The sequence below is a fragment of the Phocoena phocoena genome, chromosome 10 (assembly GCF_963924675.1).
Source record: "Phocoena phocoena chromosome 10, mPhoPho1.1, whole genome shotgun sequence".
In the NCBI taxonomy this organism is placed as follows: domain Eukaryota; kingdom Metazoa; phylum Chordata; class Mammalia; order Artiodactyla; family Phocoenidae; genus Phocoena; species Phocoena phocoena.
This window is the reverse complement of record NC_089228.1, coordinates 72,539,099-72,565,004: the sequence shown is the minus strand read 5'-3', so window position 1 is coordinate 72,565,004 and position 25,906 is coordinate 72,539,099. Positions and strand designations below refer to the sequence as shown.

Here is a 25,906-nt window from a genome sequence, read left to right as displayed (position 1 = left end):
TCCAAGAAATAAATTAAAAATAATAATAAATTTACAGACTCATCAAGAATGTATATCTCATTTCTACTACCTTTGTTTATATTGGTGATAGAATTTTGACAGATGTGCAAGTTTGGTCTTTTATTATTGTTTTAATTGCATTGCCCTTTGTCCTACTCAGATTGACAAGTTTTCCAGATCCTTGGACTTTCCAGGTTCGCTTGTTATAAATCACCTGTTCCTTTCCTTTGCCTGCGTTTCCAGTTGATGATTTTTTTTTTTTTTTTTGATGTGGAACTGTGGCAGTTAATTTTTTTTCTTTTTTTGCTTATTCATTCTTTTTTTTACATGTTGCAAATATTTTCTTCCAATCTGTCATTTGTTTTTCAACTTGGATAATGATGTCTTTTGTCCCATTAGAAAGTTTCAAATTTTGAAGGAGTTTGGCCCAGAAACATGCTCTGGGGAGACACATGATGTGATCTGAGTCAGACCTCCAGATAAAGCCCATTTCTCTGGCCAGTCTTGTCTTTTTGTTTTGTTTTGTTTTCGTGGTATGTGGGTCTCTCACCCCTGCGGCCTCCCCCGCCGCGGAGCACAGGCTCCGGACCAGCGGCCATGGCTCACGGGCCCAGCCGCTCCGCAGCATGTGGGATCCTCCCGGACCGGGGCACGAACCTGCATCCCCCGCACTGGCAGGCAGACTCCCAACCACTGCGCCACCAGGGAAGCCCAGTCTTGTCTTTTTTACTCCTGATTCTTCAAGCTGAACCCAGAGCTCTCTGCTCCAGGGTGTCCATGGAGGTTCCTCTTGACCATGTTCTGAAACTGGCACGGCTTTATCTAATGGGATGAACCTGACTAAAGAGATTAGCAAGATGTCTTGTGGATCCCACTTTTAATCTGCAGCCTTCAGTCTGTCCCTCCTCTGCTGGGAAGGGAGCTGCAGAAACGACACGCGGAGGACTGGCCCCTTCATGAGCTGTGACTCTGAGGCCCCTGCTCCCACTAGTGAGTTAACAGGGGTCCCAGGCTAGGGGACGCAGCATGGGCAGCCCCCAGAGCAGCTCCCTGCAGCTTGGGCCATCTGCACCCTTCCCAAGGCCCTGAGTCTTCAGGCTCCGGGCTTACTGAGGTCAGGAGTGAGAGGCTGCCTGGACTGCACTCTGCAAGTATGGCTTTGCTGAAAGTCAAATTTGACCAGAAGAAGCGGGTCAAGTTGGCCCAAGGGCTCTGGCTCATGAACTGGCTCTCCGTGTTGGCTGGTATCATCATCTTCGGCTTAGGGCTGTTCCTAAAGATTGAACTCAGGAAGCGAAGCGACATGATGGACAATTCCGAGAGCCATTTTGTGCCCAATTCCTTGATAGGGATGGGGGTGCTGTCCTGTGTCTTCAATTCTCTGGCGGGTAAAATCTGCTATGACGCCTTGGACCCTGCCAAGTACGCCAAGTGGAAGCCCTGGCTGAAGCCATACCTGGCCGTGTGTGTCCTCTTCAACACTGTCCTCTTCCTGGTGGCCCTCTGCTGCTTCCTCCTGCGGGGCTCCCTGGAGAGCACGCTGGCCCACGGGCTCAAGAATGGCATGAAGTTCTACCGGGACACAGACACCCCAGGCAGGTGTTTCATGAAGAAGACCATCGACACGCTGCAAATTGAGTTCAAGTGCTGTGGCAACAACGGCTTTCGGGACTGGTTTGAGATTCAGTGGATCAGCAACCGCTATCTGGACTTTTCCTCCAAAGAAGTCAAAGAGTGAGTAGCCTCCAGTCCTGGGGTCGGAGTGATATGGGGACACGGAGACACGAGCCTGTGACTCCCCCTGTCCAGTGCATTTTCCTCCCCATGGGGTGCTCTGTGTACACAACTTATTACTGCGTGGGAGGGTGTATTGGGTTGGACCATATGGAATTGTCAATATTCTATCATTTTTGAGCGATAAAAATAGCAACTTCATATGGTTCAACCTAATGTTTGGCTAAGATGGGAGGAAAGTGTCAAGTTACAGAAACTATTTGAATGGGGGTCACCAGGGGGAGACCCAGCCAGGACCGTGTGTCTGCTTCATTCGGGAGGAGGGAATTCATGGATCACATATACTGAGACTTCATCTGGCTGCTTGTCTCATTCACTCAAAGTGAGTGCATTCGGTCCTAAAAGCATAAATTTCTGGGTTGGTTCCCTTGTTTTCCAACCTTTCAACCCTGAGCAACCATTCTCAAGGTGTTTGTCCTTGGATACGGTGGAAAGAGCAGAGGATGGGGCAGTCAGGGGGTCTAGGCTGTAGTTTTGTCTCTGTTGTTAATTAGATGGTGATCTTGGATAAGTCATTTGATGCCCTGGGCCTTTGCTAGCCCATCTTTTAAAGGAAGGCACCAGAATACACAACTTTGGAGGTCACCTCCTAGCTCTGTCTAGAGCCTGGCATACAACAGGTGCTCAATAAATGCCTGCTGGTGTTTACTACTTAAATCATGATAGTGCAACTCGATAAAGTGTTTCTAAAGTGTTCTTGGCATGTGTAAAAATAAAATCCTGAGCGGCGGATGGAGGGAGGTGCTGGTGAGAAAGAGAATCTCACCCTTTGTGCTGATCCCAGCATACCCCTTCCCAGAGACCCACCATTGCGGGTCTTGAGTCGTTTTCCAGGGAAAGGTCAGCCTGTCCAGAGCCAGTGGCTCTCCCTCACCTCTTCCTTCTGTCCAACTCTACCCATTCCCTGCCTGAGGCTAGGGCTTCAATTGTTCATCCAGCTGGTTTATCCTCTGAGTGAGGCTGGTGAGTCCAAGGGGACATGCACCTTGGGTGCTGGGCACACTGGCATCAGGACATGGTTGAAGCCCAGACAACACCGGTGAACCCCAGATGGCTAGCTTAGCTGCTCCTCAGATGGAAGCGAAGTCAGACTGAAGGTCACTGCTTGGGATTGTTTTCTCTGTGGGTGGGGATTACTGCTACAAATCCCTTGTCAAGGAGGCTTGTAAACCACTCTGCCCTTCCTAGGGGACAGATCCTCAGGGACAGCACAAAGTGGCATGATTTATATGCGTTGCCCTAGGAGGGTGTGAAGCCAGAGGGACAAGCAGGATTCCTGGGGATGGGGAGAGTGGGGGAAACAGAAGCTGAGGGTAGAACTAGCCTTTGTGATGGACGGGAAGGGGCTTCTCATCTTCTCCTCTGTCATTTTCCTTGATCGTCTTCTGCACAGAGTCAGTCCTTGATGAGACTTACAAGATCTCTCTGTGATCCCCAAATCCCCTTCTGTCTCAGGGTGGAGAAATGCTCCAGGCTGCTCCACTCCCAATGGTCGGCATATCCAAATTTTCAGGCAAACATTAAACTTGATCAAAATTACCTCAATGCCCCATACCAACTTATTGGTGTGAAACAATCTTAACTCCATTGATTAGGAAAAAATTTTCTCTGCTACACACACACACACACACACACACACACACACACACACAAATATGGTCACAACATTAAGAGGAACTGACCATCCCTAACTGAGCCTGGCACTTGTGAGCTTGGACAAGCATGGAGGGACGGCTGGTTTTTGGAGATTTCTCAGGGGAATATTTACGGTCAACAGCTGGTTCCTGAAGGCTCCTGAGCTAAACGTGGAGATCAGGTGGGAACAATTCAAGATTTTTTACAAGAATTTACAAGGCTTTGACCGCACCCCACCCCAACCCCAGCCTGCCCTGTTGCTAAGTTGCTGGGTCTTTGAGGAGGAAAAAGGCCCTTATTTGGTGTGCACAAAACCTCTCCTGGGGGGTTTGTATTTTTGTTGTTTTTACTGTTAATCTCTATTTTGTGGATGAGAAATCTGAACCTCAGAGAGCTTGAGGGATGTTCCTAAAATCTCATAGCAGGAAGTGGCAAGCTGAGGTTGGGGGTGTGGGGCAAATTTTTGGAAAAACCAACCAACCAGCTTTATGGAGATATATTCCACACACCATACAACTCACCCATTTCAAGTGTACAGTTCAACGGTTTTTAGTACATTCCCAGAGTTGTGCAACTGATACTGAGGTTGATTTTAGAATGTGTTCACCACCTCACAGAGAGACCCTGCACCCTTCAGTGTTCACTCCGGCCTCCCCTGCCCCCAGGCCCAAGTAATCACTACTCTACTTTCTGTCTCTATAGGCTTCCCTGTTCTGGACATTTCATTTGAATGGAATCCTATAATATTTGTCCTTTGGGCTCTGGCTTCTTTGGTTTAGCGTACCGTTTTCCGATTTCATCCACGTTGCAGCACGCATCAGCACCCTTTCCTTCTTCTTTCGGGATGGTATCCCACTGCAGGGAGCGCCAGGTTTTGACTCTGCTCTTTCCACTCTGCCTCATACCGAGTCGGTGTCAGATGAGGGCTTGTTCTCCGACAGCTGGAGGGTGTTGGGGTGGGGAGGGGCCTCAGGTCTTCCCTCTTCCTCTCTCTGTCTTGCTCTCTTCTTCCTCCTCCAGAGGGACAGCGGAAGGTGTGGGCAGATAAGATACAAGCTCTACAAACACCTGTGGATCGTGATGGGATTCTGGTCCTTCTGTGCCAGGGTCTCAGATCATCCTGGGGCCCCACAGAAGTCAGAACTGCCCCCTCCCCCCGGCCCAGGCTTTTCGTGGGCTGTGGCACGTGGAGCCATGCTGTGCTCCATCCTCCTGCATCTGTGTTTCCCTTCTCACTCCCTCCCCAGCCTGGTGGTCCTGGGGTGGGGGTGGGCGGGGACACTCTGTTATAACTGGGGGAGGCCCTCAGAGGGAGGAGTCCAGGAATGCTGCCTCCCTCACTGACTCAGTCTTCAGAGCACGATATCGGGATATAGATTTGTGATTCTTAACCACCAGAGCTGCTTTTTTTTTTTTTCATTTTCAACTTTTATTATGGAAGACTTCATGCATTCACAAAAGTAGAGAGATTATAACAAATCCCCATGTACCCTCGCTCCCCCATAACATTTTCCCCCTTCTGAGTATTAAGAAGCAAATCCAGGGCATTGTTTCCTCTTACCTGTAAACATTTTAGGAGGAATTTCTAACAGATGAGGAGGGTTTGCTTTATTGCCTTTTTGTTTTTAACAGAAGCACAATGTTAGTAATGCCTACTGACATTACTATCGTCTAATACCCAGCCTGGGTTCAATATTCTCTGATTGTCTCAAGATGTCTTTTACAGGTGGTTTATTCAGATCAGGATCTAAACCAGACTTTGCATTTGGTTGTTTGGTCTCCTAAGTCTCTTACTCTAAATAGTTACCTTTTCATGCCATGTGCGTCTTGGAGGAAGTCGGCCATTTGTCCTGCAGAATCTCCCACATTCTGGGGTTGGGCCATTGTAGCCAATTGCTGTCTTCTAACGTGTTCATCTGTATTTCCCTGTAAACCAGTAGTCAGGGCTGAGGTGTGGCTGGATTCAGGTTCAGTTTTGGCAAAAGCACCCCCTAGGGTGCTGCTATGGGTACCTTACTGCATCACACCAGGAGGCACCTGAGGTCTTCAGCCAGTTTATAACAATTCCTTTAAAGTTTCCTCCTGTTTTCAGGATGAGCTGAGCTTCAGTGTCTTGGGGTGAAAGGCAGAGCATGAAGCAGCTCAGGGGTCTTGGCACTGTCAGCCTGAAGGAACTGTCAGCCAGGAAAGCCTGGCCTGGGGCCCTCAGTCTGAGAAAGAAGCTGGCACTAAGCTCTCACTTTACTGTCCTTCCCACGGAACCCACAGGCTATGACACCTGTTCCCTCTTCCTAAACAATTAATGGATACCTAGAGAATTCTGGACCTTGGCCTAGGAGATTCCTGAGGGCAGGGCTGTCTCCCTTCAGACTGGGGCTCCCTGAGGACGAGGCTCTCTCTCCCCTCAGGCTGCGGCTCCCCGAGGGCGGGGCTGCGTCTCCCCTCAGACCAGGGCTCCCCGAGGATGGGGCCGCGTCTCCCCTCAGACCGGGGCTCCCCGAGAGCGGGGCTGTGTCTCTCCTCAGACTGGGGCTCCCTCAGGTCAGGCCTATTTCTCCCGATAAGACAGGACTCTCTGTTGCTGTCTAGATCTCCCGTCGGATTGGCTCTCCCTGAAAGCAGTGCTGTGTCTCCCTTCAGACTGGGGCTTCTTTAGGGCAGGGCTGGGTCCCCTCCTTCTTGTGTCCTCCATCACCACCTGCAGTTCTTTATATCCAGTGACTACTCAAAAAAGAAAGAAAAGAAATACTATTAGTATTTCAAAGAAATACTAATACTGCACTTGTTGTATACCAGGTGCTCTATGTGTATTATCTCAATTAATCACCACCACACCCGTCAGAGACTTATATTGTCCTTTCTCAGGTGAGAAAACTGAGGCTCACAGAAAGAAGTCAAGTGAGTTGCCAAGATTCCACAGGTGTCACTCAGTTGGCATTCGGGTTGGGGATTGACACATTATCAGTTACACTCCTGGCTCCCTCCTCTGCTCATTTCCATATGGCTTTCCTTATTGATTCACCTACTAAATTATGTTGCTTTTTCCAGGAAAACTCCAACATGATGATTTTCCCAAGTCATATGTAGCTTGGCTGTGGGAGAGTGGGCTAAAAGAAAGCCTTATCTTAATTAAGACCCTGACAAGCCTTGGTGAGCCCTGAGCAGAGATTTGTAGCCTGGGAAATACTCTGATAGAAATAGTCAGCTCACCACCTAAGCAGCTCTCCTCTGCCTTTGTCTTAAGAGGGTGAGTGGAGCCTTAATCTGTGGCTGGAACCAGGGCAAGGGCTAAGTCAACAAGACAATGCTTCTGATGGAGAGGGAGGGCTAGTTTCAGAGATGTGGGACCCCAAGAGGTCCTAGGCTGGGGGTCTGGGGGAACCCCAATGTCCACCAAGCCAGGCATACCCTCAGGGTCCCCATTCTGAGGGAGGGAAGACACAGCCCTGCCTCAGGGAGTATGAGGCAGATCTGTAGGCTTCACCCCACCTTAGGGACACCTGGAGAGTGCATAGGAGAGATGATGCTGGACAAGGAAGGGCTCCTGGGACAGGGAACAGGGGAGAGAACTCACACTTTCCCAGGAAGTTTAGCTAGAAAAGCCAACAGGCAGGAAGGACCTGAGAGGCTCTGAGGAAACTCTGAGGGGAGGGGTGGGCAACTGCTGTGGGCTGGACTTCCACTTACTGTGTAACTTTGTGTGAGGCCCTGCCCTGCTCTGGGCCCCACTTCCTCCTCTGTAGAACAGCCTGGTGGGTTGTAGGGTCCCCCCCAGATGGCCATGAGTGGGGAAGAGCCAGCATTCTCATAGGGCCTGTGTCAAGTGCATCCTCCTACTGCCTCATTTAAACCTCCCACAGCCCCTGAGAGGGGGTGTGATTATCGCACCTCACACAAGTCCACAGCTCACAGATGCATATTTGAGACTCAAAGGCCAGCTCTCTGTGCTCTACCCACTCCGTTCCATGGGGACACTGGGAATGGCCCAGGTGGGACATTGTGCAGGTGGAAGCGGACTCCAGGGACAGCCTGCAGGTCAGGAAGAGGGACGAACAGTGTTTGCATTTGGGGACCAGGCCCGCTGGGGTTGGTCATAGGGGTAGGAGACTACGTCTGCTCAGTCCTGGGCAGGGCTGGCTCGTCCCTCAGGAAGGGGTGGGAGCCCCAAGCTGAAGGGCCTCTGCTCCAGTCCTCCCACTGGGACCACCCAGGACCACCCCAGCCAGCGGAACCAGGTGCCGTGCGGGGCTGTGCAGGGAGAGCTGCTCCCATGGCGCTCAGTGCAGTTGAGCTTCAGCAGCAGCCACTCCCGTCATTGGACAAATGTCTCACAGCCCCTGCCTCAGGCTGGCATTGAGCTCTGCCCTTGCAGTCTTTTTTTTTTTAAGTTTTAAAAAATATTTATTTATTCATTTTTGGCTGCATTGAGTCTTCGTTGCTGTGCGTGAGTTTTCTCTAGTTGTGGCGAGCGGGCTTCTCACTGCGGTGGCTTCTTTTGCTGAGAAGCATGGGCTCTAGGCGCACAGGCTTCAGTAGTTGTGGCACGCGGGCTCAGTAGTTGTGGCTCATGGGCTCTAGAGCGCAGGCTCAGTAGTTGTGGCGCATGGACTTAGTTGCTTCGTGGCATGTGGGGTCTTCGTGGACCAGGGCTCGAACCCATGTCCCCTGCATTGGCAGGCAGATTCTTAACCACTGCGCCACGAGGGAAGTCCCTGGCCTTGCAGTCTTGGTCACAGAAGGCACTCTTCTCCACAGCTGGCAGAGGCCACACCACCCACGCACAAGAGACTATTCCCCAGCGGTGTCATGTGGTCTGTTCCACTGTCACAGCTGCTCCCCGACGACACACAGAGCTCACCTGAGGTCTCTTGCTCTGTTACCCTTCCCAGCCCTAGCCCAGGAGTCCACATGTCTTACACACTTAGTACGTACCAAGCACTCTTCTTAGCCTCTTTACGTGGATCCCTTCATACAACTCTTATGTCAACTCCATTTTACAGATTAGTAAACTGAGGCCTGGCGAGGTTAAGGAATTTTTCCAGAGGGATGAACCAGGAGTAAACTCAGGCTGTCCTGCTCTTATTGTGGTCCTGGTCCTGGATCACCTGTGCATCCAGGGCCAGCTGTTCTCTGGGCAGTGGGCTCTGTCCATGAAACAGAGGGCAGGGACTACAGGGTGTGTGGAAATACGGTCGCCATAACCCAGGCGAGGACCGTTATGGAACCAAGGAGGCCACATTTTTCAGAGCCTTCCTCAGGTCTTAATCATACCGATCAGCAGACAGTTCACTGAAAAGAAACCACAAATGGATCTTAAACACATCAAAAGATACTTAACTTCACTTATAATGAGAAAAACAGAAATCAGAACAACTCTGAGATATTATTTTTCATCTGTCAGGTTGGCAAAGATCAAAAACAGGACTTATGTGGGTGTGGCTGGTGTGGGTGTGACTGTACAACCCCTGAGAGGAGAAATATGGCAGAGCTCGGGTGCAATCACAGGTGGACCCTTTGATTCAGAGATGCCTTTTCTAGGAATTGATCCTCTAGATATATTCCCAATATGCAAAATGACCCATGTCCATGTTTGTATTAACAAGTCACTGGGGGGACTTCCCTGGGGCACAGTGGTTAAGAATCCCCCTGCCAATGCAGGGGACACGGGTTTGAGCCCTGGCCCGGGAAGATCCCACATGCCACGGAGCAACTAAGCCCGTGCGCCACATCTACTGAGCCCACACGTCGCAACTACTGAAGCCCGCACGCCTAGAGCCCGTGCTCCGCAGCAAGAGAAGCCACCGCAATGAGAAGCCCACGCACCGCAATGAAGAGTAGCCCCCACTCACCACAGCTAGAGAAAGCCCACACGCAGCAACAAAGACCCAATGCAGCCAAAAATTAAATAAATAAATAAGTTAAAAAAGAGAAAAGAAAAAAAAAAAAACAAGACACTGGGAAAATCCCAAATGTCCATCAATAGGAAATGGATAGTACCCTATGGGCCATCTGCACAAGGGGGACACCATGCACCTCATTAAAACCTGGAGAACACTCTCCATTTGACAGATATAAAAAGATCTCGCGGGGGCTTCCCTGGTGGCGCAGTGGTTGAGAGTCCGCCTGCCGATGCAGGGGACACGGGTTCGTGCCCCGGTCCGGGAAGATCCCACATGCCGTGGAGCAGCTAGGCCCATGAGCCATGGCCGCTGAGCCTGTGCGTCCGGAGCCTGTGCTCCGCAACGGGAGAGGCCACAGCAGTGAGAGGCCCGCGTACCGCAAACAAAACAAAACAAAACAAAAAACTCTAAGGTATTGCTAAGGGAAAAAAAATGATTCAAGACAGTGTGTATATAATGCTACCATTTGGATAAACAAACAAACATACAGGAAGAATAAGAACTCTGCAAAATCTGAGCTTGCTTATCCATGCTTGAAGCTTCTGTGAAAGGACAGACAGAGCTGGCCACAGTGAGGGAACTTGGGGGCCAAGGGACAAGAATGAGTGGGAGACTTTTTTGTATTGAGGGTATTTTATTTAGAAGTTGAACACAAACATGTTTTTTTTTAAGAGTATAATTAATTACCATTTCAATGAACACTGTTGGAAACAATTTCTATTATGAACAATTACATGCTCCCTATCCTTGTGCTGTAAAAGTCTGCTGCTATTATGTAATGCATCATGTGCAACTTACAAAAAACCCTTTTTACTCGAGATAACATGTACACAGTCAAGGGTGCAAATCCTAAGTGTGCACCTCCATGAATCTTTTTTTTTTTTTTTAAATTTTTGGCTGCGCCATGTGCCTTGTGGGATCTTAGTTTCCTGACCAGGGATTGAACCTGTGTCCTTGGCAGTGACAGTGCGGAGTCCTAACAACTGGACCGCCGGGGAATTCCCTCCATTAATTTTGATATGTAAAGTTGCCTGGGTAACCACGAACAGGTCAGATGGAACATACCCAGTCCGCCTGATGGGGAGGGAGTGAATTTTCATTATAACGATGGCTGCCCCTTTTGAATTTTGAACCTGCATGAATGTATGGTGTGCTCTAAGCAAATATATGTATAAGTGGAGAGATGCAAAAGTTGTGCAAGTTGCATCCTTCAGGTGAGTACGGAGCTCCCACCCGGCTGGGGGCAGAGGTCAGTGTGTATGGAGAGCAAGCCATGGGCAAAGACCCATTCTCTGCTCCTGCAAAGGCCCAGGGACAGAGCAGGCCTTCTGGAAACATCTGTTGAGCAGAAGTGATCTGGCCAGAGGGGACCTTGGTCCCCAGTGATCTGTAAGGAGGAGATGAGGTTGGGGAGTGGGGCTGGGTGCTGAAGTTGATGGTCATGAATGCTAGGCAGTCTTGTCTCAACAGTCACCACCTGTCCTGCTACTCTTCCTACCAGCTTGGCACAGACCCAAGAAATCACCGCATGCCAGGGCCTGGCAGCACGGAGTGGTTGATTTTTTTTAAAAAATGAGTCTTTATTTTGCAGTTTACAATGCAGCACTCCGCAGGCCGGTGTTAAATGTTGTCCACAGTGCAACATCCATGTTCCAACACACCTAGCAATTGCCAGTACAGTGCTCTTGTCGGTCTTGTATTCAGTCAGGTTAAAACAATGGGCAATAAAAGAATGAACACGTTTCCCATGTGTGTGACTCACTCTTGTCTAAATGCCCCAACTTGTGACTTCTTTACTATCTATACCGCTAGTTATCCAGGACCTTGAAGAAATCCTGAACCTCTAACAGGCCATCCTCTGGCAAATCAGTACGGTGAACAGCATTCTGGATCTTAGTTTTACCAAAGATTGCTCAGAGGCTTCCAGGACGTAAACGCCAGGCAGTTTCAGGATCAGCAGGCCCACAGGATTCTTGAAATGTCATTGTTAGGTTTTGTTGAATCTCCATTGCTCCACAAGGGCTAGAATACGTATGTTCCTTATTTACTTGCCTCTTGGTTTATCATCTATCTTAACCCTCTAAACATAAGCTCCAGGAAGGCTGGGGCATTGGCTCTCTAGGGTCACTGCTCCATCTTCAGCACCTAGAACGGTGGCTGGCGCATAGTCGGTGTACAGTAAATATTTCTCAAGACAGCAAATGAATGAATGAATATTCCAGATTTTCAGAGGTGGGGGATGGGAGGAGCTGGCCCCTGGTGAGAAGTTCAAGAAGCTGGTCTTAGGCCGTCTGTTTCTCCTCCAGTCGCATCAAGAGCAACGTGGATGGGCGGTACCTGGTGGATGGAGTCCCCTTCAGCTGCTGCAATCCCAGCTCGCCACGGCCCTGTATCCAGTACCAGCTCACCAACAACTCTGCACACTACAGCTATGACCACCAGACGGAGGAGCTCAACCTGTGGGTGCGCGGCTGCAGGGCCGCCCTGCTGAGCTACTATAGCAACCTCATGAATTCCGTGGGCGCTGTGACGCTCCTCGTCTGGCTTTTTGAGGTAGGCCCTGGGCTGGTGGGGGGCAGGGCAAGAGGGAGCCACCTGCCCCATTGGGATTTGATGGGGTGGAGCTGGGCCTGGGTCTCCCTCCTGGGAACCAGCCCTCTGCCCGCCGTGCAGGCAGGCCCAGGCTTGAATACCAGCACCTCTATTTTTTGTTTCTGTCCCGTCACGTAAAAAAAAGAATTCGTTGAGTTGAAATTCACAGCACATAAAATTAACCATTTTAAAGTGAACAATTTGGTGGCATTTGGTACAATCACAATGTTGTGTGACTACCACCTCTACCTTGTTCCAAAATACTTCCATCGCCCCCTCAAAAAAACCTCATACCCGTTAAGCAGTCAGTCCCCCTCCTCCCCTCCCCCTAAGCCCCTGGCAACCACCAATCTGTGTTCTGTCCTTGTGGATTTATCTATTCTGGACATTTCATATAAAAGGAATCATATAATATGTGACCTTTTAGGTCTGGCTTCTAACACTTTGCATGTTTCAGAGGTTTATCCTGTGTCTCCACTTTTTGAGTCTAAGGACTCGGAAAGTTATTTAACATCTCTGTTATAGGGGGCTGCCAGCATTTAGCTTTGGAACTATTGGGAGGCAAACAGGAGATACAGGCACATCAAAGTGTCCAGTCAATGATTTGTGCTTCTCTTGAGATTCTGGTAGCAATTTACCTGGTATTCTAATTATTTGTAGGTTCATCTTATCTCATCTATTAGGTTTAATTCCTCTCTGTAGCTGCAGGTCTTGGGATATAGCAAGCCCTCATTCATTCATTTACTGAAGAAATAGTTCTCAAAAACCTACGAGTGCTGGGCGCTGTCCTGGGTGCTGAACGAGAGCCCACTGTCAGCGAGGGGTAAACCAAGGTGGCACAGAGTGACTCACGGGCTCATGCTTTGAGCTGACAGCAGAAACCCAAACTCCAAAACCTAAATGTACAAAACCAGAAACATGAGGTGGGGAAACTTTGCCCATCAGAGAAGATTCACTGAAAGGTTCCCTTAAATAAGTCAATCTTTAGTGCTGTGGAAACTCACACATAGCTGGGCTCTCAGCCGAGACGCACCACTTCTAACTTACCACATCACACCAGAACTGTACTGCCTGTTGAGGGGGTGAGATGGGGAGGAAGGCCTTCTTTTCACATTAAGGCAAACACAAGCATATTCATGATGATTTATTAGTCACCAGCTCCTTGAGGCAGAGTCTTGGGAATATGTGGGTGGAATAAGGAGAGAAGCTTACTGCTAGAAGGTTAGAAGTTTGCGTCCCTTGAAAACACATGAAAAGAAGACTGAAAGGATAAATGAAGTCAGTGGGAAAATGGAGTTCCATTGGCTGCCTCTCAGTTTACCCACCTTTCCAGGAACCTAGTGACCGCTTAAGGAGAGGAACTGTTCACTGGGAACAGGGAGTTTTAATCCCCTTTCCCTTTGCCCCTGAGGCTTTTAGTGGGCAGAGCTCTGTGATGGGCACAAGGGGGGCTGATAAGATTCTGCCCTCAGCCTTGCCCTCCTGGGTCTCACAATCCATGAGTCCACATCAGACTCATGAACCAAAGGGAGTACCATTACCTAGCACAAAATTCATAGTGCAACAGGGGGCCTTCTTGAGGAAAGCAGGAAGGAATCAGAGTGGGTACACGCACACCAGGAGGACTTCCTGGAGGTGAGTCTTTCCACTGTAAAAATATCTTATTAAACTTTCAGTCAACAATAACCTAAAACGATTCGTTACTATTATCATCCAGTGCTGTAATTATAAAATGCTCCCAGAGCATTCATTCATCAGATGTTTACTGAGGCCCTACCACCACTGGGTGCTGTTGTAGGGGCTGGGACAGCAGGTGAACAAGATGCATCAAGGCCACCCCTGCCCTCAGGGGGTGGATGTTCTCCATTAGTGGGCCTAGGCCTCTCACAGAGTTTGCTATACCGTCAAAGGAAGAGTGTAAGACAGCAAACCAGGACTTTGTGTAGAAACGAGTGGCTAACACAATACAGGGTTAGAAAAGTGGAAACAGTACTTACCATGCTCACTAATAACCAACTACAGCTGATATTCCTATTCATCCTTGCTGTGCACCAGGTACCATGCTCTACACACACTGAAGCATCACAGCATGCCCATGGAGCAGGCGGTACTTCATCTGAAAATCTGCAAACCAGATGAGTAAACTGAGGTTTCCTGGTCACATGGCTGGCTAAGTGCCAGGGCTGAGGTTTGAACCCAGGCATTCTGGCACCAGTCTGCTGCAGTGACTTCCAGTGAGCAAATCCAAACAAATCACCCACTGGTGCTCTAGTATCACAATAACACAAGTAGAGGGAAACCGTATATCACTACTGTTTGCAGAAAAGGAGACGACTTTCTAATTCTGTCCAGCAAATAAATAGTTGCTGAGCACCCGCTATGTGCCTAGCAACGTGCCAGGAACGGGGTGGGGGTGGGGGTGGACACAGAGAGAAGGAGCCCAGGATTAATGCCCCCAGGAAGGGGGAGACCTGCGGGCAAGGAGGGGAGAATTCAGGTGCAGGGGCACCCATAATGTTCTAAGTAGAGAAAACAGCAAATGGTAAAACTGGAGAGGAGCAAGGCTGGGTGTGGGCAGGATCCAAAGAAACCCAGGGTGACTGGAAAGGGAGGAGAATGGGGCCTGAGATGAGGCTGGAGCACAGGCAGATTGCGAGCACCCAGGCCTGGCTGGGGCGGGCAGGGCCTCGCCAACCCAGCCCCAACAGAACCTTGTTTGAAGGGCTCCCAGGATGAGCAGGCTGGTGGCTGCCATGGTTTCCTGGTAACCCCTGCCCCAGCTACTTCTCCCAGATCTCCTCTAAGTCTCCTCTCCCCACACCAGGTGACCATCACCATCGGGCTGCGCTACTTGCACACGGCGCTGGAAGGCGTGGCCAACCCCGAAGACCCCGAGTGCGAGAGTGAGGGCTGGCTTCTGGAGAAGAGCATTCCGGAGACCTGGAAGGCCTTCCTGGAGAGCGTGAAGAAGCTGGGCAAGGGTAACCAGGTGGAAGCCGAGGGTGTGGATGCAGGCCAGGCCCCAGAGGCTGGCTGACGGTCGCGGGACCCCCTCCCCTCTGAGCACTGAGAAGTAGTGGACTCCAGGAAACGCGGATACCCCCCTGATCCAATCTGAATCTCCCAAGGAGGGTGGCCGTCTCACAGAGACTCTTCTGGATGGTGGGATTTAAAATTCAGGGTCCCTAAAAACTTCCGTTGAATGACTGTCCAAAGTGTGAGTGAATGAGTCCCACTCAGGCTCACTGCCCTAGGACGCACCCTCGCGGTGGACTCAGGGGGCCCTCTCAGTGGATGACTCCTCATGGCACAGGAATTCAGTTCCACCCTGAGGCTACTGGCTACACCTGAGGGCTGCTCCCTTCTTATGAGTTGGCTGTTACGCTGAGCTCTGAGTTGCTTCATTCTATATCCAAAGTGTCACTTGATGCATAAGCTTAAGAGTCTGAAAAATGTACTGGCCACGCTGTCATGTTTTTCAAATGCGAAGATGGACACATCAGCCATTTTATGTAATTACAGAAGGTGAGGGACAGTTACACTTTTCTAAGAGTAATGGTCTCTCCAGAGCACTGAGGGCTCAAAAGAGGAATTCTCAATCATGAGACAAGAGAACTTAAAGAGAGGGGATTATGTCCCTCAGCAAAAATACAGCTTTTGTGTCACCTTCACAAGCCCTCAGTCACTTGGCCAGGAGTGAGCCACAGGCTGAGGGAGTTGGGTTGTAGGCATGTTCTGGCTAAACTGCCGTGTGACCTCCTTTGGCTCATCTATGGAAGCACTGGGTTAGACGGCTGCCCTTCTGTGGAAGAGGAGCAACAATCAGACAAGAGTCCACCCTTTGGAGACCAGGCCTCACCTCCTGGGACGCCCACACAGGTGCCGTGACAGGCCCCACGGACAACACTGTCTACAGTGGAGGACAGAGTCCTCTGCGAGCTTCGTCCTGCTTCTTGCCCCAGATACCCATCCTGCAAAACGATATTTCCCAAATGCCTCCGCATTACAGAAGATTCTTTGAGACAGCTCATCTTCCCATGCTAGCAACTGCAAAAGAAGTTTTTACTTCTTTCTGGAAAAAGAGAGAAAGGAAGCTTTCAGGGGAAGGAGGGAATGATTTCACTGCTGCCCTAGGAGTTTTCAGTGTGGAAAAAATAAGACTTCTGGTGCTGCCTGGGGTATGTTCTGGGGCTCTAATTCTCTCAGGCTTAAGACCAGATCAAAGATGTTTGGACATTCTGTCAGATTTTGGTCCCAGGTTTAATTCAATTCGACTTCTGAGTGTGGAGACCAAGGAATGACCCACATGGACAACACTGAGGGAGTCAGCCCCTCTGATGAGGGTCCCGGAGCTCTCCCCTCCCAGGAGCACTGAGAACCATCAAGAAAATGCTGCTCTAGGTCCACACGTGTAACGATGCTGTTGACAGCTGTACAATAGACATTAAAAATTATATTGTATGAAAATCACTTTCGTTAAGTGCCTGTCTTAAGTGTATGTGCTACATGTATGTAGCACAGGATCCCTGATTCTTGCTAATATTTGTTAACAAAACCAAACCAAACCTGACACCGAAAGGTAGCACTGCTAATGATCACGGCAGCTGTTTCAATAGCGCGGGTGTCACCTCTCTCCCTCTTGCTATCTCTTATCTGCAAGAACAGGGACTATTAGGTTATCCAAATTATCTCAACATTTGCTAGAATTTGGACCAGAGCTGAGTTCAATATTTTAGTATGTGGAATCTTAATTTAGTGATTCAAGCAAAAATTCCATTTTCTATCCCCCCTGCTCTGGTCAGAATCTGAGAGCTGTTGGGAGGATCAAGGGGAAAATGATCCCACAATAAACACCACCAGTTGGTTCAGAGCAGACTGTGCAGGGGGCCTGGAGCTGGCGTACTGAATTAAGAACATGCAGATTATGACCCGCTGAATGAGGGGGCACTAAGCCACCCACACAGGGTTGGCAGGTAGCTCCCTCAGCATCCCAGCTCCCACTTTGGGGAAGGGAAAACCCCAGGGTTGTTTTGATCGAAGGCAGTTTCAAGGCACTCATACAAAGGGAGTAAATTCACAAGGTCTATTACTCGCAGGTCCCAGAACAGAAGCGAGGGGTGTGTGTGCAATGAGCCGGTGGAAGGGGGGTCCTCCATTCCAGGTCTCGAGAGCAGGAGACAGAGAGCAGGGTAGCAAGCACCTACTACTTAAGAAGTGGTTGGGACGGGCTCCACTCTAAGTGGTTATTTTGAAACGTGCTTCGGGAAAAGCAAAGCAGGAACTCCAGGGGCGGGAAACCTGAGCTCAGGCCCTTATCTAAATGACCTGAGCAGGGCTGTCACACTGTAAGTGCTCAGACAGCAACTCACAATTGCTCTTCTCTCATTTCACAGCCTTAGGGTGGGCTGCATTCTCACAGTCTTCTCAGGTAGCCAGGTAGTTGCTAGAGGAAGCTGCCCATCTCACTTGGTCATCTACCAGTGCCTAGCAAGACTGGGACCAGGTTTTTCCTTGTGTCTAACCTCAGTCTTTCTTTGGGCCAACGTAGGTTCATTTCTCCCAAGGGACTCAGCCAGCTTTTCAAGTCCTGTCAGCCTAGCCCTGGGCAAGGGTGAGAGATAAAGACAGTGCCTTAGAACTTTTATTTCTGAAACAATTACTCCATAGTGAAGTAGTAATAGCTACTCATTCCCAACATTTAGGAAGATAAGTGTCCTAGTGTCTGCAGCCTCAGCTCAAGAGCCCACAGCCTCTTGCAACATTTTCAAGCCCAGGACTGAGCCACCAGCCAATAAACCCTTAGTAACCTCAATTCAGGTTAATAAGATTAGGGGCTTGCTCCGCACACTCCCCCGCCTCCCCTCGTCCGGGCACCTATAATGCTAGGTCAGCAGGTTTGCAGCTTAGCCAGGGGCCGTGGGGGGGGGGGGAGGGGGGCACTATGACAATTATGGTCTCTGACCTGCTACTACATTAAAAAAAAAAAAAAGGCTCCTGTTGTCAGTGTGGCAAGCCAGCAGCACCGTGTGTTAAGGACTAGGAATGTGGGGGAATAACACGGAGGTTCAGGGGGAGAGCGGATGCCCTCTTGGTGTTCAGAGGACATGAGACTGGCTGGAAGGGAGGAAATACCAGCCCTTAACTCCTGATGGCATTGTATCTTGTCCTTCAAATCAGAGGATGCGTGTAAGTAAGCAGCACAGTCAAAGTGTGAGGATGGTGTAGAGTGGATTAAGATATGAGTCAACTCCTAGCTATTTGCCTGACGGGAATGAAAACTCAGGTCCATACAAAAACCTATAACAGGATTGTTTGTCATGGTTCTATTCACAACCACCCAAAACTGCCCAAATGTCTTTTACCTGGTGAGTGGGTATACATCTGCACAATGGAACACGATTCAGCAACCGATTCAGCAACCAAAAGGAACGGGGACGGCTCTCAAATGCATGTCTTCTTAGAGAGAAGCCAGACTCAAAACTCTACATATATGACATATTTATATAACATTCTGGAAGAGGCAAGACAAAGGGACAGAAAAAAATTAGTGGTTGTCAAGGGTCAGGATGCGGGGAGAAGGTGCCCACAAAAGGGCATGAAAGAACTTCCTGGGTGATGGAATTATTCTATTCTTGAGTGTGGCTTGTTAAAACAACTGTATGCATTTGTCAAAATGCATAAAACCATCCACTAGAAAGGGTGAATTTTACTATCTGGAAAATAAACGTCAATAAACCTGACCCAAAAAACAAAAGCAGGGAGAAAGCAAGGAAGGAGCATGTCAGAGGGAATTAGTGAGTCCTGGAGCTGATGACATTAGGACCAGGGAAGGTAGTAAGCTAGCTAGGAGCAGCATTAATGACCAGGAGACAGAGAAACCTAGTGTTTTTAGTTTGATGCTTTCCTTTTAAGAGGATTTTCAAGAGCACAGCAGAACTTTCATAGGCAATGACTCCCTTGCAAATATAGGATGTAGCTTCCTTCGTACATGTGTCTTTTCTAAGCAGGAAGTGTCTGCGGAGTGTGTCAGAACAGGGGCCTGGAGATCACTACGTAAGGATAAGCAAGAAGAGTTTAACCCTTCTTGGAGGAAATGACTTGGAGCTGCGAGAGACTTCGAGTGCCCTGTTTTCCCAGTGATTTGAGGTCCACAGTGGTTCAGAAAGGTCACAAGCTGTCACAGTCAGTGAATATGAAACTTAATCAGCTGAAATGATGATCAAGCTTTCTTCAGAAGGTCAAGATCGTTTGGCCAACAGCCATAACTGACACTAATAATATAAGCATCTTAAATTTCAAGCTAATACAGGTGTCCCACTTTATCTATAGCAAGGTGACATGTGGAACACCTCCACTGCATTTAACTGTGTGAAACAAAACAGGAAGAAAATGTAGGCAGATGCAAAGTAATGTCAACACCTAAAGCATTTATTTGGATATCTTTAAACTTTTTACATATGCTACATTCCAAATTTTACAAGTTGTCCACAGATAATAAAGTTATAGCCAATTTTTTAAACAGATATGATTTTCCCTGATATGGAAAGCATGTTATATAAACATTTCTACAATAAACATAATACATGCGGAACAAATCATAAGACTAAGATGATTCGTTAGTTAGGGAAGACAATTAGATTAATGATACACACACCAGAAGATAAAGGGGCACATGTGTTGCTATCTCATGTAAACTCATCTTCTCTCAGACTCCCTGACATTCTCAGAGAATGGAACCCAGGGACACCCTCTGCTAACAACAGGCTTACATGAAATCAGCTCTGAAAGCTGAAGTATTGTTACGATTTGGTGAACATGTTTATAAATTCAACTACAGAGGGAGAAACCTGGTCTTATCATTCTAAATTTAAGCTTGGTTAACAACTGGAGAAAAGCCAAAAGAAGCTAAACTTAAAAGCTAAAGGAATGAGGATGTGACAAAGGCCAAAATAAACATTAAAATCACGATGCGATCCACAGCCCATACCACCAGATCTTATGAATGGAGGGAAGGCCAGAAAAGGGGGGTGAGCGCTGTGTTCTAAAGCAGATTTTCTTCCTCCTGGGTGAGAAGCGCCTCCTCTCAGATGGGTGACTCAGTCCCAGGCAAGAAGGGTCAAGGTCATCCTTTCAGAGGAAGGGGTTCTTCACACACCACCCTGGAGAAGCACTGAGTGTGGCTTCTACATCTCCACTTACTTTAGCTGAAAGTCTGGATCTCCAACCTTCCTCCTGGGTGTACCGTGGAGTGTGCAAAGCTGAGCAGGATGGAACTTTTAGATGCAGAGTTCAAAGAAAACTGAGTGAAAGGGTTATTTTCATTGGCTAAAAAAAATCCAAGAGCCTCTAATTATTCATTTATCCCTTAGCCTCATCTCAGAGAGGCTCTGTATTTATTCTTCCACCAAATCTGCCATCACTCTCCATGTACCCAAGCTCTCAGCACATGTGTATCACACAAGAGTGGTACATGGCATGTCATGGTTATAAACTATTTTACTAAGCGGCTATCATTCTAGGAAGGCACCTCTTAGTAAGAACAATAATGTTTAAAAATAATAAAAAGCCTGGGCGCACAGGTGTCCCAGAAGTGTACTAAGTGAGCCAGCAGGTAAACAGCAATTCATCTATTCCAGGAAATGCTGGAAGGGGTGGGGGTGAGGGAATTTTAAAACACTGAATTCTCATTTTTTTGCTAGTGTTTGATTCTAGATGTATACACTCTTTCAACTTAGTCTTAGAAATAAGAGACTATATCATCTGAAAAATTAGGATACTCTTAAGTTTTCAATAAGCCCTTTAACATGAGTTTATTCCTCAAAGCCAAAAGTCTTGCCAAAAAAAGGGGGGGGGGGCGGGGGAATCCCACCTTGTATAGCCCTGAAAATCACCCAGCACACAAAGACACCACCTTCTTTCCTTCTTCCCACAGGTTCCTCCAGCATGAGAGTCCCCCAACCCCCTCACAGCCGGTAGAGACAAGGGAATGCCACTTTTGAAATCCACTGTTTTGCTTAGAGGTAGGGTCCCATCAGCTGTGGGGACACTGACCCAGGCCCAACGTTGAGAGTCACTGAGAGGGATCAGGAAGTGTGACCCCAAAAGACCAGAGACTTTGTTTCCTGCTGCTGTTGCAGCAGCTTCAGGCCTGGAGTTCCCTGTGTTCAGTAATGTGACACGGCTCAGACTACTGGGAACAGTCAAATGCAGTCAGATGCCCACAAAGGGGTTGAGTCCAGCCCAGGAAGAGAAGCTCCTTCCTGGATTCTAAAATTCAAGAAGTTACATTTGAAGTACACAGCAAACGACGCAAGAAAATCTGCTGATAGAAGATGATTTTCATCAGTCTCTGGAGCCAGAAACTATAAAAATAAAACTAGGAAGAAAAGCTTAAATAAAGAATTTATTTCCAAATTCAGTAGAACCTATTTCCTATTCTCTTTCTTGAAAAGCGAACTGGGTTACAAAAATCCAAATTTATGTATTTGGTAGTGAAGTAATTATAAATGTTGCCAGTCAATGCCAACCAGTGTCTGATTTGCTTCCTGTGCATGTCCAATTTCCTCTGTGATACTGTGCTGGTGCCAGAGCTTCTGAATCTTCTTAAATCGCTCTCTGCACAAATGTAAAGGATTTCCCCGTCTAGAAAGAAGACACATGTCACTCAGGATGCATTCGGTTTATTCATCTATTATACTCCAATCTTTCCTGATTTAGGAGAAGTTACAAGTTATTGGTTTTAGATCCTCTGCAGAATTTCTGTTTGGCAGGCGCCTGTGGCTATTAATGTGTTAGCTCTGACGGTTTGCTAGGAGCAGCTGAAGGGGAGTAAGTGCTGAAAAGAAGAGGAAAATGAACACAAGCTACACCTACTCAGACTGGGGTGAGGAATTGGGGGTGGGGTTGAGCAGGAGGGTTTACGCTGAGAGGCTAAAACTATGCATTTGTTATCCATTTTGTTGGTAAAAACGTAAAACAGGGAGGGGCAGGGAAGAGGATGGAAAAATTGCAGGGGTGAAAATGTTCTTCTAAGTACTGTCTTTCAGCTACAAAGTCTAAGCAAAGCAGTCAAATGTGAATAACTTTGGGGTCTAATTTAACCAAAGCACAGGCACTGGTGAGCTCACGCCCGGGGCCTTGGCTCCTGACTCAGAGTGCCAGTCCTCTCACTCTCCGTCCAGAGCTCTTCCTCCTAAGAGCCCACATTTCTCAGAGCAACGGTAAGAACCATCAACAGGTAGCACAAGCCCGTATCCTTGCAGTCAAGTGCCTGAGGAACCCATCTACTTACCTTGCCTTGGTTTCCAGGACTTCAACTTCTGCTCCCCAAGGCTGGGAAGTTACATCTAGGTTAAGACTTTTATCCCATTTGGGCAAAAAGAAATGATCTGAAAGTTCTTTAACAGTGCTTGAAGGAACTGCTGTTAGCATTTTGCTTGTGATGTAACAGAAGCTACCAAAGTAGAAGTGATTAAGCCTCAAATACTGTTGTATTGCTCTATATGTTCTAAATCTTTGTTCTCTCAGATTCTTATGTAGTAAGATAAGCACATCTCTTATCAATCAAGATTTGCTCTTTTATATCACTCGAAGGGGACCGGGTCTCCCATACAAAGCCGCACAAGTTACCAAGAGCTATCCCTGCAGTGCTCTGATGCTGTGGATGCCGCAGGACAATTCAAACAGCTCTCTGGAGTAAGAAATGGAAAAAGGTTGCACTCTGTCCCATTTTTTCCCCTTATGTATCTTGACGGCCTTCATGACACTCTGAGGGCTGGGAATGGGAATGTCAAACCAGACAGCCAGGGTAGCCTCCTTGGAAGTGTCCACAGACAACAGCCACTTGTGCTAACCCTCCAGGCAGTTAGCAGGCAGGCTTCAGGACCACAAGGTTCATTGTGTTCACCCCATGCTGAAGGCTCTGGTGGCCCAGGGCCAGTCAACCTAGTTCCCCAGGATGGGCCTTACCTGAGTCCCTGGTCAGTCTCCCCATAGTCATCAAGGTAAGGAGGAGAATAAAAACAGCCTTTGGTTTTGCCAGCTAAAAATAGCACTTGACATTCCCGTACTCTGTAGAGAGACCATTTATACATTAGTAACCAAGGTTTGGATTCAGTTCCAAATGGACTGAAGTCTTATAAAAGTAAACAAAACCATTGGGAATATGGGGTTAACAGACACAAACTATTATACATAAAACAGATAAGCAACAAGGATTTACTGTATAGCACAGGGAATTATACCTAATAACTTGTAATAACCTATAATGGAATATAACCTGCAAAAAACAAAACAAAAAAACACCGGATCATTATGATGTACACCTGAAACTAGTGCAATATTATAAATCAACTATATATCAATAAATAAATATAAACAAACAAAACCACTGTTGGAAGAGAATAAATGGCGTTTATAGCAGAGACACTTGAAAAAGTATCAACACCCCTGCCTACGTTTAAAAATAACTAAAAGGATTGTATTGTAACCAACATAAGGAGGGAGAGGAACATTTAGGATTAGGATTCAACAGCTCATATAATAGTGGCATTTAAAAAATTAAGTGTGAGAAAGTTAACTACTTCTAAACATAAGGTAGTCATTTATGTATCAACCACTATTATGAGGAAATTATTCATTTAAAGAATTGTGCACAGGGCTTTCCTGGTGGCACAGTGGTTAAGAATCTGCCTGCCAACGCAGGGGACACGGTTCGATCCCTGGTCTAGGAAGGTCCCACGTGTTGTGGAGCAACTAAGGCCGTGCACCACAACTACTGAGCCTGTGCTCTAGAGCCCGCGAGCCACAACTACTGAGCCCGTGCTCCACAACAAGAGAAGCCACTGCAATGAGAAGCCCGTGCACTGCAATGAAGAGTAGCCTCCACTCGCTGCAAATAGAGAAAGCTCACATGCCGCAACTAGAGAAAGACTGTGCAGCAATGAAGACCCAATGCAGCCAAAAATTAAAAAAAAAAAAAAAAGGTACACAAATATTACGAACTAGGTTGACCTGAAACACAAAGCAACACTCTACACGACTAAAAGAATTCTGAAATGTGCCACACAAGGTAAAATGCTACTTTTACATTTCTCCTAAGGGTTTTTAAAAAAATGTGCCTCCTGATCCCTTTGAGAGGTTTGCTTAACTTTTTCTGGTGTTAACAATTCAGCTCATCTCAATATCTATTGAGAACCTATCATATACAAGAAATTGTCAGGCACTGGGGGGTACTAAGGTGACTAAGATGTGGATATAATCTATGCCCCAGAGGAGCTCAAACTCATGTCACTTCTCGCCTTCAGACCCTGTGATAGCTTCCATCTCACTCAGAGACCTCGCTAGGACACACCAGGCCCATGACTCTCCCCCTTGTGCTCACTACTGCAGTAGCAGCAGCCTCCTTGTTGTTTCTTTTCTTTTTTTATTTTTCTTTCTTTATTTTTTGGCCATGCCATGCGGCTTGTGGGATCTTAGTTCCCCGACCAGGGATTTAACCTGCACCCTCAGCAGTGAAAGCACGGAGTCCTAACCACTGGACTGCCAGGGAATTCCTTTTTTTTAAAAAATAAATTTTATTGAGGGATAATTTTTTTTAAAAAAACCTATCCATTTTTACAGGACAGTTAGATGAATTTTGTCCTTGCTCTTTCTTGAACACGGCAGGCACACTCCCCAGCAATTCTGCACTTGCTGCTCCCTGCCGAGAATGTTCTCCCCACTTCTTTAGGTCTTTATTCAAGTCACCTTCCCAGGGAACCTTCCCTGGTTCCCTATCTAAAATTCAACTCTCCAGCTGCCATTTCATGTTCCCCTCCCTAGTTTATTTTTTCTCCTCTGCATGGATTGCTTTCTAAATTCTTATTTTATTTTCTATCTCCCTCACTAGAAACTGAGCTCCATGAAGGCAGAGATTTCCGTGTGCTTTGCTGACTACTGCATTCTCAACATCCATTACACAGTCACTGATAAGTATCTGCTGCACACTGTCAAACGTACACAACTACATACATCAGCCTGTGGTATGTATGAATCCAACCATGAGGATACAACAAAAGGAGTAATTCTGACTGTGCCTGGGTAGAAAACCAAACACAGCTAGAAGTTTCACATTACAATGAGGCACAAAGAAAGAACAGAATTGTCATGGGGATGGAAGTGATAATGAAAGAACAGCACAGAGTTAGCATGAGCCAAATATGAGATGTGTGGAGACAAGGCTCCCCATTTTCCTCAGATGAATAAAAGAGTGGCCTCAAATCTCTGCAGTGGAGTAGTTTCTAGTTCCACCCCTCAACAGATGTCTACTGTGGCAGATCCAAAGCTAGAAAGCTCCTTCCAGGGCCTTACCTCAGGAAGATGCCCACCCCAGAACCACAGGAGTAGGTGTGGGCGGTGCAAGCTCCCACGTCCTCCCCTTCCAACTCCGTCTGACAGCAGTAGCTCTGGGAGCACAGCAGAGTTCCACATACAAGGCACAGAGTTGGGGCTCTGCTCTTGTCACCACCTGATTTGGGGCACCTCCATGAAATAAAAAAGCACAAGTCAAGGCTCTAAAAGACTGGCTAAAGAGCTGAGGGTGGTCAAACTGCCCTGGAAAAAAATTCTGCAATATCAAGTAGAGCTGAAGATGCATACAGACTATGGACCAGGCAAATTTATTTCTAGAATAGGTAACATCTCACATACCATGTACTGAAACAATCAACAAGTGGAGAAAAGAGAAATAAAATTATCAATAGGAGGAAAAAAATATGTAAATTAAAAAATTTAAAAAAATTACTGCTACTGTCATATAATGAAGTACTACACAATAGTGAAAACTGATGAATTAAAAATTATATGTGTCAAATGTATAAATAAATCTTACAAACAATGCTGAGTGAAAAAAGCTATAGGATAATGTACAATGCTATTCTAAAGCTTAAAATAATAATATATGCAAAATAATAATAACTGCTTAGGAACATAACCATTTGTAGTTA

General features: G+C 47.4%; 2 protein-coding genes across 3 annotated transcripts in view; one reads left to right on the top strand and one right to left on the bottom strand.

Moving 5' to 3' along the window:
• Positions 1-1,153: 1,153 nt before the first annotated feature.
• On the top strand, positions 1,154-15,222 carry PRPH2 (peripherin 2). The gene is made up of 3 exons (XM_065886037.1): positions 1,154-1,734; positions 11,636-11,882; positions 14,746-15,222. Exons 1-3 carry the CDS (start codon positions 1,154-1,156, stop codon positions 14,956-14,958), a joined length of 1,041 nt encoding a protein of 346 aa, XP_065742109.1. The 3' UTR covers positions 14,959-15,222.
• A 4,911-nt stretch (positions 15,223-20,133) lies between these two features.
• Positions 20,134-25,906, bottom strand: part of UBR2 (ubiquitin protein ligase E3 component n-recognin 2) — a 115,357-nt gene continuing 109,584 nt past the window's right edge. For both annotated transcript variants that reach the window (XM_065886419.1, XM_065886420.1), the window contains exons 45-47: positions 25,272-25,442; positions 22,890-22,991; positions 20,134-21,563 (exon numbers count right to left, since the gene is read on the bottom strand). In XM_065886419.1, the coding sequence (XP_065742491.1) occupies positions 21,422-21,563; positions 22,890-22,991; positions 25,272-25,442 (415 nt within the window). In that variant the 3' untranslated portion in view covers positions 20,134-21,421. The remainder of the gene's footprint in view (positions 21,564-22,889; positions 22,992-25,271; positions 25,443-25,906) is intronic.

Coding starts and splice junctions, on each gene's coding strand:
- PRPH2 (XM_065886037.1), top strand. CDS start 1,154: ATGGCTTTGCTGAAAGTCAAATTTGACCAGAAGAAGCGGGTCAAGTTG. Junction 1,735..11,635: donor TCCTCCAAAGAAGTCAAAGA/GTGAGTAGCCTC, acceptor TTTCTCCTCCAG/TCGCATCAAGAGCAACGTGG. Junction 11,883..14,745: donor TCCTCGTCTGGCTTTTTGAG/GTAGGCCCTGGG, acceptor TCCCCACACCAG/GTGACCATCACCATCGGGCT.